Below are 14,473 nucleotides of genomic sequence, written 5' to 3' on the forward strand. Positions count from 1 at the left end.
CTGCTGGAAGGCAGCTGGGAAAACTTCCACAGAGCACCCAGTGCGGGGAAACTGAGGCAGAGAGACTGAAACTCTGCCTCAGTGAAGGGCAGAGGCAAAGAGCCCAACCCAGGGAGCAGAGCAGCCCAGCCGGCACCACACCCAGGAACCACAGACACGAATCCTTCATCAGGATCTCAAAGCTCTCACCTTGGCTTTGCACATAAATTTTCTTCCTAGCATCTGGCTTTAAAGAGAAGGAGAAGAAAAAACTTTCAGAGTTCAACATAAAAATATCTGTTCAATCCTCAAAAAAAACCCACAATAAAGAGCAACAAAACACATGTCAGTGTGATTTTCTTCTGACTATTGAAAATCAAAACTATTAGATACACTAAGGGACTCCAAAAGCCAACAATCTAATTTATATTTACTATGTCCATTTACGGTATCAATGAATCAATTTTGCAATAAACACAATTACCAAGTTAGTACAAATATATATATTTTTCGTTTGTATCCTTTCTTATGATCATTACCCTATTTTTCTGGAATAAAACAAATTTCAGCTGTCTGGCTGAAAATCAGCACTAGTTCCCAAAAAGCTGTTGGTCTTGAAAGACTGGTTTTGAAAATCCAGTTTATATTTATCTACAATACAATTTATAAACATATCAGTTTCAGAAACTGCTGTCAAATATTAAGACTTGCCTAGACTGGAAAACTGGTGCCTGGTGGTTATTGCAGAACATTCACAAATAAAAATTACAAAATAAATTACCTTAAAATAGCTGTAGTAAAAGAGGTAATTACTACACTTCCAAAATCACTCCTGAAGCGCTGTTATTTAATTTAGGTGATTAAAGAAGCAATTTCCTATTTCAATATCTTTCTATAACTCCAGCTGTGGATTTGTGAATAACTTTTTTTATTTTTAATGAAGAGAAAATCAATTCAGAAACAAACTTCAATTTTGAACCAGTCACCTCAGGAAATAGGAAGCCACAGAAGTGATTTTTTTTTTAAATTGCAGAGATTTTGGTTTTCCCTGTTGTTCCTTTGTGGCTGCCCCTCGGTCCCCTGCCCAGGCTCTGCAGTTACTAAAAATGAACTGGGAAAAGAAACTGGAAGAAAAGAGGTCACTTTTATAAAAAAGTCATCTCCAGGCAGCTCACAGATGGGGAGGAGGTGGTTTCTGAGAATCAGGGTGAGCAATGTCACCAAAATTACACAAAAAAGCAGCAAATCCTCATGGGAATGGAGTGGGGGAGAGAGAAACAGCTCTGTGCTACAGTGGGAGCCTGGGGATATTCCCTGGACTTCATCTTCCTTGAGCTTTTGTGTTCAAAGGACTTAAAAATAATAAAAATAGTTCAACACATCATCACATCATGTTATTACCTAACACTGGACCTTCTCTGACTAACATTTTGAATTACCCAGCATGATAAAAATGATAACATTATAAAAACCCCCTGCAAGCAATGGGACAGCATTGCCAACTCCAGGATTTAACGCTGCAGAAAAAGGGAGCAAAACAGAGAAAAACAGGAAAAAGGAGGTGGGAAAAGCAGGGGGGCAGCAGCCCCAGCCCTGCCTCCCCCTGCTGGGCCAGACACCCCAAAACCACCAAGTTTCAGAGAGAATTTCACGTTCAGCATCTTCATTCCTGCCCTGCAGGACCCCAAAGGGCTCAGGGAGCAAAAACAGCCCCGGAGGGCCTGAGAACCCTGGGACGGGGCTCAGGGAGGTACTCACACTTCATGGATCAGTTTCCTCCTAGGCTTTATTTTAAATGGGCTTGAGGAGAATGGAAAATGAAATGGAATGCTAATAAAAGTGGCTTAGGTAATTCTTCTGCACCAGTTTTATGCTCCTGAAATAAAAAGCTGGCCATGAGCAGGAGATCTTTTACAGTATTTCAAACTCACCTGGAATACAGATTATTACAAGGGCTGGATTACACACCTCAGAATTAAGGGTAATTTATCCAGTGAAGTGGAAGAGAGTTTGTTGGAAGGGACAGCCTTTGAGCACAGTGCAACTGCTGATATGTTTGTGATGTACATTCTTGGGTCACTATCCCAGCTAATGAAGCCCCATTGGAGGAGCAGGGCAGCTCAGAGCAGCGTGAGCTCACATGTAAATACCATGAATATCATGATAGGAGCTGTGGGGGGAAGGATGTGCCCATGCTCCTCAGTGCCTGGAAAAAACAAATGTGAGCCTTTTGCTCTGAGCCTTCCCACAGAGCCAGCAGGGCAGGAGCCCCAACCCTCAGCATCCAAGGCACAGGCAGCGGCTGGATTTCAGCTCAGGGTGGGACAGATCTGCCTGCAGTTCCCTGCAGCTGGATTTCTGTTCAGGGTGGGACAGATCTGCCTGCAGTTCCCTGCCTGCCACAGACCCCAAACACTGCATCGCTCCCAGAGGCCCCCAGTACAAAAGTGTTTAGGTAAAATCAAAGCCTGGTACCTAAAAACATTTGAGGTGCTGATTCTGAAACTATTTCAAAGCTCAGTTTTGTTTCTTCTCCTTACACCCTGTTACTTTTGTCCTTTTCTTGCTTAGTATCTCTGGCAGAAGCTGTGCCCTTTCCCTTTTGCCCATCATGAAGTTCATTGTAGTAACTATTAAAACCAAATTACATTTGTAAAATAAAATGCCAAATCCCATGTCTGCTCATGTATCCTTTTAATGCAAATAGTTTTTAAAAATCAATTAATGCTGAAATGAGGTATTGTATATCCTGCACTCTCAGTGATTATTTTTGAGACAAGAGTGCATTAATGGTTATCCTATGATGCAAATCAGAACCGAAGAGGTGCCAAGCACTTTGTTCCAACTTCCTGCATGAATTGTTCAGCTTCAGCTGGTGTTTCCCAGGGTGAGGGGAGTGAGCCAACACGTCCCTGCAGCAGGGAGCTCCTGCCTTGCTGGTTCCATCCCAAATGGTTCCTGCTCACCCCTCACTGGGTCTGCTGATCAGCACACAGAAAAATCAAATCTAATTTACCTCTGCAGCTCACCTTAAGTTCCTTCTATTTCCAGAGTTGACCAAACAAGTATTTTTAAATTACACTTCCAAATTCTTCATTGTAACTAATGCTGTCTGGAAGAATTTTGTCAACATAAAGTGTAGTAAATGATGCCAGAAGAACCAATTTGGCATCAGGAGAGACTTGGTAACAACAAATGATTTGTTTTAAATGTTACACAGAAACACTTGCTGAGCTGCTCCACACTCTGTTCTAATCCTAAAGAGCTTTTAATGCCAGACCTCTCTGCCTGTACACCAACGTGAAAGGACAAGCAGGGCTGGGAACAATGCAGATTATTGCAATTCTCTGCACTATGTAGGGCACATTTAGGAGCATGCATATCTGCTAATACAGGAAGCATTGCCATCACACCAACATACCCACTCTGCTGCTGCCAGCTCCTTCATTTCCACGGTGAAAGCCACTGCAAACCTGGTTAAGGGACAAAAATAGTTGGGATCATCTGCTTAAAGTCTTTAAACACAAAAAGTACTTAAAAAAAAAACCCCTTGATACGAACTAAGATCAGAGACTTACAAAGCTGATCCCAGCTGAAAGACAAAAGCAGGCTTTGCACTTGTTCCGTGAGAAAGTCATGGTGAAACCAGCAGCAAACCATGGTCAAACCAGCAGCAAACCACGGTCAAACCAGCAGCAAACCACGGTCAAACCAGCAGCAAACCATGGTCAAACCAGCAGCAAACCATGGTGAAACCAGCAGCAAACCACGGTAAAACCAGCAGCAAACCACGGTCAAACCAGCAGCAAACCATGGTGAAACCAGCAGCAAACCATGGTCAAACCAGCAGCAAACCACGGTCAAACCAGCAGCAAACCATGGTCAAACCAGCAGCAAACCACGGTCAAACCAGCACAGCTCCTCAGGCTCTCCAGCCCAGAGCTCCTGGGAAGGTGAAGTGAGGATTCCTCAAGGAGAACCCCCAAACAAGGGGACAGCTGCCAGCTTACCCAAATTAGTGCCCACAGCAGCAGCAGGAGCTGGCTTTGCTGCTGCTGCCCCAGTGCAGGAGCCCTTCCACAGCCAGAGCAGGGGGAGCAGGAGCTGAGCTGCCCCTCCTGTGCTCTGGCAATCCCCAGAGAGGAATTCCAGTGAAGATTTCAGACTCTCTGCAGGGCTCTCACCTTGCTGTCAGTAACAAACCCTGGGGAATGAGGCCCTGAGCACAGCCCTGCAGGGACAGCAGAGCCCCCAAGCAGCACTGGAGTGCTTCTTTTCATGTCATTTCTGAAATGCTTCTGTCTGACACCTCAAAGGTTTGAATAACGCACCACAGCCACAACCAGGACAGAGCTTCTCCACTGGAGATGTTGTGTCATAATTTGGTTATGTCATAATCACCACAACCATTCATCAGGATTCCCATAAATGCTGAATTAGAACTCCTACTTTTGCTTGTTGAAACAAACCTTATTCCCCTACATGTGTTGTGCAGGATGTGCTTTATGGTCCTCCAATGAATTTCACACCACAACCTGACAGCTTTGAGGTCATTAAAGCCCCTGCAAATGCTGCCTTTGTCAAGTTGCACGTGCTCCCTCCCCAGATTGTGCAATTATCCTTTCAATACATCACATTAACAAGCATAAAAAGATGTCACTTCTAAGTCTACAAAATGCTGTTCAATAGGAAAAAAAATACCCCAGAGGGGTACAAGCACCATTTAGAGGGATTTGATTAAAAATGAAACACTCATAAGGCTAGACAGTGTTCAATAGTTTGTTTTATGGAATGTGCTGGGATATTGTACTGGACAAGTAATCTACAATTCATGATGCTTTCTGCTTAGAACTCTGCAATCAATAAAGAAAAAAAATCAATGTTTCTTTTAATAACTATGCAATGAATAACAGCAGTGATGCTACTGGAGAAGAGGTACATTCAGAATAACTTCTGGAAAACTGAGATGCTTTTCCTGTAGTAGAGAAAATATTGTAAACTGCACAGGGATGTCATAATACGTTCTGAAAGATCATAGATAATTCAAGCTGTTAAGGTATACTTCAGGTTCCCAACTCAATACCATTAAAAAACATTCAGTAAAGCAGATTTTGTATTAGCTGTATTTGTGACAGATGATATTTTAAACAGAGATGGATCAAATGGACACACTCAGAGATTGTTTTTATGTATTTCTCATTTTGCACAGTGCTGAGATCCATCTGACACATTAGATATCTTTTTCTTTTCCTTCAGACCTGTTTAAAGAACAACTTCTGATTATTTGATAACAAAAGTAAACAAGTACATAATTTTTTTCCTGAGTGGAACCTTAAGTTGCTCTCAGCTCCAAGCCACACTGAGACACAGGAACGTGCCCTAATGATTTTTCAATGAGTGTGATTAAGTGCTGTCTTTAAAATCTGTTTACTTACCACATTTTATAGGGGATTACAGACAGAGCAGCACATCTCTGCCAGCGCTAAGTGAGCCAATAATAGCTGGGAAATAGAGAGGGAGCAGAAGGATAAAGCAGGAGAGAGGAGCCTGGAGCAGACCCTGCCTGACCCAAAATCCATCCTGCTCTGGGTCTGCAACCAAAACAGGTTTCCTCCCCCACCACGGCCGTGAGCAAACACTGCTGAAGTCAACAGACCTTTGGATCAGTCAGGAGAAAACTTCTGGGGATGTTGAAACTATGAAACATACTCAAAAGTGTTTTTCGTTTTTAGTAATTTCCTGTGGTTTAGGATCAGTTCTTGATCTACATTTGATGACTACACTGGCATGGCACTAGAGCTTTCCAGACTTTAAAACACCTGAAAATACTCCCTTGTCATTTCCCCTAAAAACTGAGGGAATTTGCTTAAAGACTTTTTTCAGTCCCCGCTTCTTTGCTCATGGGCCCAGGGGAATGATCACATTAGCAGGAGAAAAAATAAAATTTAAAAAATCTGCTTGTACCAGAGGGATCCACTTTTCAACCAGGCATTCTGTGAACAAGCTGTGTGTGGGGAGCAGGGAAATGCCAAACAAACAGGCTGCACACAGGCTGCATGTTCTGATCAAACTGTTCCCCTCCACCACTGAAGCACAAATAACAGGTAAAGGCACCAGGATTTCAAGCAGTCCAGCCTTTTCTGCTGGCCTCCACATCTGCCAGTGCTTCCAAGTGTGTGTGTGGAAAACTTCCTAAAGATCTGCCACACAAAAATGCAATTTCCTGTCACAAATCCCCCACCCCTGCTCTTACCTGGCTCTCTCCAGCACTGCTCCCATCACCTGGCGTTTCTCTTTGCACTTGATGTCTTCATTGACATCTGTCCCACCAAAGATGATTCCAAAGGGAATTCTGCTCCCTGCAAAGCAATGACGAGTTGGCCAATATGTTCATGTAATGACCAGAGTGAAAAAGTGCATTGATAGCACTGAATCACCCATCTGAGCAAAAATCTGTGAAAAGGGAACTTGAATTTTTCTTTTTTTAGCACTGTAACCCCACACACAATAACTGCACTTTCAAAGGACATCAAACCCAATGGGAAACAAAGTTTGTTGATAAAGACAGAAAATGTACCGTAGATTTCAATTTGTATTTGAAAGTTAAGTGAGCTGTAAGATCAGGATTTATTAGCATTGCTAATTTCCTCATTACTAAATGAGAGAGCAAGCAAAAAGAATGAAAGACTAATTACCATTCTGGCTACTTGGAGAATTTCCTTGGCATTTGTTGATATTATCCTCTAATGTTTGCAGGTGGAGGGAATTGATGTGCACTATCAAAGCACCACTGCCTCTAATCTTCCAGAGACAGACTGTCTGTAACACCATATAAAATATGCACTGCCTCTGTAATAAACTTAAAAAGTGAATAATTATGATGCCATCTATTAGGTGCGTTGATCCTGTAAACAGAATTTCCAGGATGAGGCCAGGCAGATCAATGGTATGGCAGCAATGGTAGTGCAATCACTAAATTTCTAAATGTTCCAGGAGCCAGGAATGTTCTCTGGATCCCTTTTTTTGTCCCAAAGTCTGCAATAACCTTTACACTTTGACTGTGATCATCTCAGCAACCTTACTAATACTGTCCTGCCCTTCAGAGATTTTTGGTTTATATTTCTTTCAGCCACTGCAGATACTTTTTAGAACAGTGTAACTGATTTATTTAAACTCCTGAGCTTTTGTAAGGTATCAGGCTTTTCAGGTCACTTGGGACTTTGAAAAGGTAAAAGCAACAGCATTTGGGCATTGCCATGCAAGTTAAACTCCAGTAAAATTGTACTCCAATAAACAGCTCAAATTCAACTTTTTCTTTTGTTCCTCAGCAAAAATCCCAAAAAACCCCAAAAAGATGGTGCTCAGACTTTCCATAAGCCTCCTCCAAAACAATTCAAGGTCTTGTCAAAAAACCAATCATCTCTATGTTCCAACAAGCCTTAATTCATATGTGAGCACAGCTCATTTTACATTATTTTACATTTCTTTTTTGTATTTGTATTTTTTGTGTTTGTATTTCAGGTCCCTGCTGAAACCAGAGCCCCTGTGGAACAGAAGCAGCCCAGGCCCAGCAGGCACAGTAATTCAGGCTGTCTGCAAACCCCCAGAACAAAGTGGGGGCACTGCTGAAGTCCAAACCGACCCCAGAACTGCCCCTGAGATCAGTGGAAGGTGCAGTTCTGTGCCTTTGAACAGATTTCTGTAACTCAAGGTGCTCCCAGCTGAGGATGCACAAACTGCAATTTCAGCAGGTGAAATTACTGTCTGTAATTCTCAGAGCCAGTGCTCCTACTGTATCATTAGTGGCAGGCTAAAATTTTGTTCTACGTGGCTAGAGAGAATAGAAAATTTTATTATTTGTCTGATAACATCCTGTCTCCTACAGTCTGGCTGACAGGAATGTTATTTCACATCGAAAAACCCTGACTCGTTTTTGAGCAGAAAAATCAAATCAGCCTCCCTGCTTCCTTCCATTTGAGCCCAGCTCTGCTTAGCCAAGCCATTGTGCTCTGAAAGAACACATTTACTGCAAGGATCTGATGTTAATGTAATGCTCTCATCCTATGTAGTTAAAGCATTTAATTACCAAAAGCACCATGTGGTTTAAAAGTACATTTATTTAGTTCTCTCTCTATCACATCTCCCATTGAGAGGGATCTTTAGCATTTCTGAACGTTTGCTGAAATGGATAAACAGAGTGAGGATATTCTCTGTGGGTTTATACATTTACAGCCATTTGTAGCAGTTAGGATTCCTTCTCTTCCCTTGCAGGACTTTTTGGGAGGTATTTTTATTGCAAAGCAGGAGGAGGATTACCTTGCAGCAGTCTGCCTCCTTTATAGAGGTGAATGGCCAGGGCTGCATCAAACTTGTCTGAGGAGGTCAGGTTTGCTATTTCAGCTGCACTTTCATACATGAAAGCATCTTTAAGAACACAGATGTGACCTGCAGCGTGTAGATGATTCCTTCATTATTGGAACAAACAGAAAGAGAATAAAAAAGTCACTATTAATGTTATAGCACACCAGCGTATGAAGCAAACTTAATCAAAACATTTTTCCTCAAACTTTGCTCTTCCAACTTTATGCCTTTTTTGTTCAAGCAACCAAGAGCTGTTCACGAGGCTGGTTTTTTTTCCTGGAAGATATTTGTTATCTTCACCACTGTGAAGCCACAGGCGCCTTCCAAGCAAGGTAACACTGCATGGCCCAAGCCTGATCAACCCAAAAATCAGAAAAATTGAAGTATGCCCAGGACCCTTCCTGACTCAACCTATTATTCTGAAACCCTCCTTTTGAAGGGAGGTGTCAGAATTCTTGTGTCAGAATTTTTGTGGCAGACCTTGCTCTCAGAGAGTCTCAGCCCCTTGTTCTGGAGAAAGGACATCAAGTGAAGAAAGCACAGACATGTCCAGCCAGTCAATGCTACTAAAAGTACAGAATATCAAAAATGAATGCATCGAGAGAGCCAGAGAGCTGAATTGTGCTCCCCTTCTGTTTGATGGTGGGTTTAATTGCTTCTTGTCTCAGCTCACCATTTATAAACCAGGCAAAGGATAACTGAAGTATAAGCAAAAAAAATTACACAAAAGTAATGACACAACTATTGAAGTATAAGCAAAAAGCTACGCAAAAGTAATGACACAAATACCTTCACAACCTGCTTTGAAAATCTCAGTTCCAAAAAGCAAAAACAACCAGCAAGCCCCTGGCAGTGAGCTTAGCCATGCCCCTTTCCATGCAGTGGTTCTCACATGAAAACATGGGTGCAAGGGCTGCCAGAGCCAGGAACTGATCGATTACAGACAGCTCCACTCCTGCCCTGCAACCAGAATCGGGTATCAGTGCTCCCAGGAGCATCAGCCAAACACCCAGAGCAGCAAATCTCAGCTGACACGGAGTGTTTGCACTGTCAGGACCACACAAACACCACAAGAACGTTCTGTGCCTATCCCATATTGTGACAGTTGATTGATTTCTCATCACGTATTAATTGTTCTGGCATTACAATCCTGCTAGCTCATTGACTGCCTGGATCATGCCAGCTTTCATCTCCTGATTACTGCCCAGCCTCCCGAGAATTGTGATTTTCTGTCCTTCAGGAATTGGTGCTAAAAGTGCTGTAAAGTGTCTGGAGGCCTCGGAAGGAACGTGCCAGCCCTGTGTCAGACAGAGCTCCACTGGCACAACACACGGTGCTGGATTCCTTCCTCAGCCTCCAGAGAAACCCCTTTCATTCCACTGCTCCAGACGAGACCAATAAATTATGATAACTGCTAGTAAATAATGAAACACAGCCACATTTGAAGCTCCTTATTCACACTGCTGAGCCATTGTTAACACCAGTTGTCCCATGAACTGGTTCCAAGTACCTGCCCTGCCCTTGCAAGAGGCTCTCCATTTATATCCCAATAATGATGCCCAAATCTCCCAGCTGTGGAGGGAAAATCTCCCAGACATTCCTTGGGATGCTGGTGCATGCATTCCATAATTTCACAGGTGCTCATTAAATGGTCTAAAAGGGTTTTTTCCCATCAGTGTTCCAATTACCATAAATCACTATCATGTACAAGCAATATGTTTGCATATTACAATTAATTTGAAAATAACTCTCTCAGGACATCAGGAATCAAGGAACTCAGCCAGGAATTCCAACCAGAAGTGGGTTTTTTAAAATATACGAGGGATGACTACACTACTTCTCCTCCACACTTTGCACAGCTCCACATCTCCCTGGGGAATGGCAGCTGCCTCTGCAGTAAATAGAGAGGGACTCCCCCAAGTGTTCCAAGGCTCAGAGATTCTGCATTACCTCTACAACTTCAATTTATTTTTTTAACACATTTTTATTCTACTCAGGAGCACATAAAAAATTTGCATACACCTTTAGAAGGAAAAATAAGCAAATATTCCCAGAATAATTCAAATTCCCAGATTTAAACAGGCCTTGATCCCCTAAACATTTCATTGAGTTTGATATAATTTATCACAAGCTTCAAATGATGCATCTGTGGAAATACATGTGTGTAGAAGCTGAGGTTTTGGGTAGTATTTAAGTGCTGAAATTTACAGCCTTATTTTCATATTTTCTAAATGGCTTTTCATCTTTATAACCAGAAAAAGCAGAGTGATTTTCACACATATGCTGTTACCAAGGAACATGACTGGGGAGTGCTGCAGTTCTTGCAGGGATTTTTTTGGAAGACTGATCTGTGTGTGAAGTCACAGATGTCCCTGAATGAAGCCCAGGCACAGGAGATACATCGTCCATATCTCTTCTCCTCCTGGCAAATGTCTATTCACATTACTTTGCCATTTCATAAACAAATCCTTTGTGAATGAGAAACAAAATTTAACCCAGCTCCTGCTGTCTGGGGATCAAAGACAACACTGGAAATGCCAAATCTCAAGGCTACATTTTCTCTCTGTCACAGTTTCTAATACAGGAGATAAATTCCCAAGTGTCTTAACAAACCCTGAATGTTGCTTGGAACTAGAAATTGCCTTGCCACATTCTCCCCTTCTACTGAAACTCCCATGGAAGCCAATGCCATGACTTGAAGAAATAACATTTCTGAAGTGGAGTTGAGCTGTCAGATCCCAGATTTTGGGTGTTTTTCTAGGCAGAAAGCATCAGGGAGAACTCCAGCCATTCAGTAAATGTGGAAGAGCGTTTTTAGAAGTACGTTATACTGCCACTGCTTACTCTGATATTTATACACCCCTGAGTAGTGCACAAAGTATTTATCCCTCATTTTAGCATTTAGGAAATTAATTTCTCTTTGTTTGGTAAATTTTTAATATTCTTTGGAAATCACAGAGCTTATAAGTGCAACTTTCAAGTGTGCTCTCTGGATCTACACTGTGTGCAGAGATCCTGCTAAAAGCTACAAGCCTTTTCTGACACATTTTCACTTTGAGATTTCTGTACAAAAAACATTTTTCTCTAACACATCTGTGAAATACCGAGCGATGTTTTACAATGTTTAATTTTTTATTCCTACATAATTGATCACCACTTCTCACTTCTCCTGGCTAGCAGTCTCCCCTCCTTCAGCATGAATCTGCAGTTCACAGGTTTGCATATAAGGAAACAGTTTCAGAGTACCAAACACAGCCTGGCTGATGAGAAGGCACAGGAGTTAAAAGCATACTTATTTCTAAGATATTATGGTTGTGAAACTTGCTCTGTTTTCTGTGATGTCTTCCTTTCAGAAACATTTACCTTCTAAATTTCAACTGATATTTAATGGAATTACTTGCAGACAAAGAATGTTTGATTTCCAAAAAGTTCCTGGTAGGTGGATACACTGACACTTCTTGAATGGCACAAAATGGGCTTTATCAAATAATATTAATTATCTCTTCCCCTCAGCTGTCTGCTCTGCACAGCAGCTGTGCACCAACCACTGTTAAATGTATACGGCACAATTCAGAGCTTGTTAAGGGAGCAGTCATTCCACTGCCTCTCAGAAACTTGGCCAGACCTGAATACTCACAATTCCCACTGAAGCTCATCAAATTACACGAGTTGAAACCCTGCCTGATCTCCTGTTTTCTTTGTAAATGATCTTATTTTTTCAGAATTGTTAAAACAACACGTCCTTCACTTCATTTCCCTCTCAAACCTCTCCTTGAAGCAACATAGACAAATTGCATTGGCATGAGTGAACTATGAATAAAGTTCAGTGTGAATCACAGAAATTAAAAATGTGAGTGAGGATGGGGACCAGCTCCTCCTGTCTCTGTGCTCTGAACTCAGTAACTGAGCTTTGCAAGGACCACAGAACTCTGCCAAGCTTGAACCCGTGTCACAAACAGTTCCTGCAGTGCAAACCATGGTGGTACCAAGGGCAGCCCCTGTAAATGATGGGTCTCTTGGCAAGGTGCAGATGAACACCTGTCCTGAAGGTTCCTGCTCTGGGGATGGTCGCACAGCCAGCAGGGGTGTCCCAGCAGGGATGTTCCAACCTGAGCAGGGATGTCCCAGCAGGGGTGTCCCAGCAGGGATGTTCCAACCTGAGCAGGGATGTCGCAGCAGGGATGTCCCAGCAGGGATGTTCCAACCTGAGCAGGGATGTCGCAGCCCCTGGGCAGGGCCAGCAGGGAGGTGCAGGAGCTCCCACAGCTGCCCTGAGGACGGGAGGATCCCCTGCCCTGGGAGTGTTCCCCTGTGGGATTCCAACCCGGGCACACAGGGTAAAATGAAATAGTAGAAATGTCTGGATTACTGAATTACTCCAATAAATGTCTAATCTCAAAGCCAGTTGTCCAGAGGAATGATAAGCACCGTTGGATTTGTGGTTTTAATTCTCTTGCAGCTGATTACCTGGAGATTTACAGAATGGCTGTCTTAACTGGCCAGTTAATGAGAGCCAAAACAATTTCTCCCTCTCCAGAAAACATTTACATATTGGCAAAACAATTAATCTAAATCTTTCTAATTAACCTATTAATTCCAGATTTCTATTCCTCCTTACTACCAAGTAATAAAAGATGAACAAAACATTTCAAGGGGTAGGGAAGAATAATTTTTTTTCTTCCTTGACACCCTCTTCAATCTCATTTCCAAGGCTGAACAATGGCAGCCTAAGCATAGACTTTTGCTTAGTGCTGCATTTATTCATTGCTCATATTTTTTAAGGTGATTAAAGATTATGCACACCAATAGGAAGAAAGCCCACAGCACATTCATTATACCACTTGTTTTAGCAAGTTGATTTTTAGCCAAATTAAATTCTGGTACCTTTGTCACCACTTACTTTAAACTCAGGAAATTAATATCTTATTTATGAAAAGATGAAGCAGTTATTGGAAGAGCTGTAACACCATAAACAGAGTATACACTGTTATATTAAGCCATAAAATTAATCTATGCTGGCAAGTGTTCAACCTGGAGGCAACGTCATTGTTTCATTTATATTTAACCAAAAGTTCAAAATTTAAAAAAAATTCAGGTAAAGGCACCTTGCTAAGCCACTGTACCTCAGGACAGTGTGCTCACATACTCACTATCAATATTTGTAATTAAAAGACTTTGATATGATATGTGAACCCTTGCTTTCCTGGCTTATTCAGACTTGTTTTAACTAGAAACAATGCAGAACCTGCTTGCTACTAGATTAGCGCTGAACAGCTCCAGCCGAAATGTACATCTGACTTCCCTCAAAGTGGAATTGAAGAAGAAGGTAAGTAAATATTTGATTTGTAAAGGTAAATAACCTTAGAGAGGAAAATTGAGCAGTGATGTGCCCAACAATAACTAGTCTCGTACTACCCAGTGAGAGCAAAGGGTAAGATACGAAAGGAAATGCAGAATGCCACGGGAACTCTACCGGAATGTATACACATAAAGAATTTACTTGTTTTGTCTCAAAATTTTAGTGACAATTATTGTTTTAAAATAGCAAACCTTCAGCTTTCTCTGGAGCTTCTGTCCTCAGTGCCTGGGTGACAGGACCAGCAGATATGTCCTACCAGCACCGCATGCAGCCGAGCAGCCCTGCAGGAGTCTCAGGCTGCACTTGGTATGACACCAGCAGTGTGAAAACTTAATGTCTGAGGATGCTGCTGTGCATAACCTCACATGTGAGATAATGCACAGATCAAGGTCAGGGAAGACTTGTAATAGCAGAATATCCCAAGAGATTCATCCAAAGAGAAACAACTAATCTGTGGACAACTCAGATAAGATGAACTCAAATCGTTATTTTGGGCCTCAAGAGCACAAAACCACTGGGAAAATATTTTTTTTTTTTTTTTTTTTTACATAGCTGACATGCACAGTGAAGCCCCAGCAGCAATGCTCTCAGCCACATCCCTTTTCCACGTCACAGAAAAAGCCAAACAGGGACATGAGGGATATTTCTGCGGTTCTGCTCGCCCGTGCGATTTCCCAGCGCTGCAGCGCCGTGTCCGTCATCCATCCATCCATCCATCCATCCATCCATCCCCGCACGGCTGCAGCCGGGGCTGGCTCTGGCACTGCCCTGCCG

At 42.3% G+C, this 14,473-nt stretch overlaps 1 protein-coding gene across 1 annotated transcript in view; it reads right to left on the minus strand.

The window, feature by feature from the left end:
* Window positions 1-9,530, minus strand: part of GLT1D1 (glycosyltransferase 1 domain containing 1) — a 30,142-nt gene extending 20,612 nt beyond the window's left edge. The window contains exons 1-5 of the mRNA XM_031059431.1: window positions 9,487-9,530; window positions 8,296-8,444; window positions 6,233-6,338; window positions 3,401-3,452; window positions 190-226 (exon numbers count right to left, since the gene is read on the minus strand). Of these exons, the coding sequence (XP_030915291.1) occupies window positions 190-226; window positions 3,401-3,452; window positions 6,233-6,338; window positions 8,296-8,444; window positions 9,487-9,530 (388 nt within the window). The remainder of the gene's footprint in view (window positions 1-189; window positions 227-3,400; window positions 3,453-6,232; window positions 6,339-8,295; window positions 8,445-9,486) is intronic.
* Between the last annotated feature and the right edge of the window lie 4,943 nt (window positions 9,531-14,473).

This window comes from Geospiza fortis, unplaced genomic scaffold (genome assembly GCF_000277835.1).
Source record: "Geospiza fortis unplaced genomic scaffold, GeoFor_1.0 scaffold145, whole genome shotgun sequence".
Taxonomy (NCBI): domain Eukaryota; kingdom Metazoa; phylum Chordata; class Aves; order Passeriformes; family Thraupidae; genus Geospiza; species Geospiza fortis.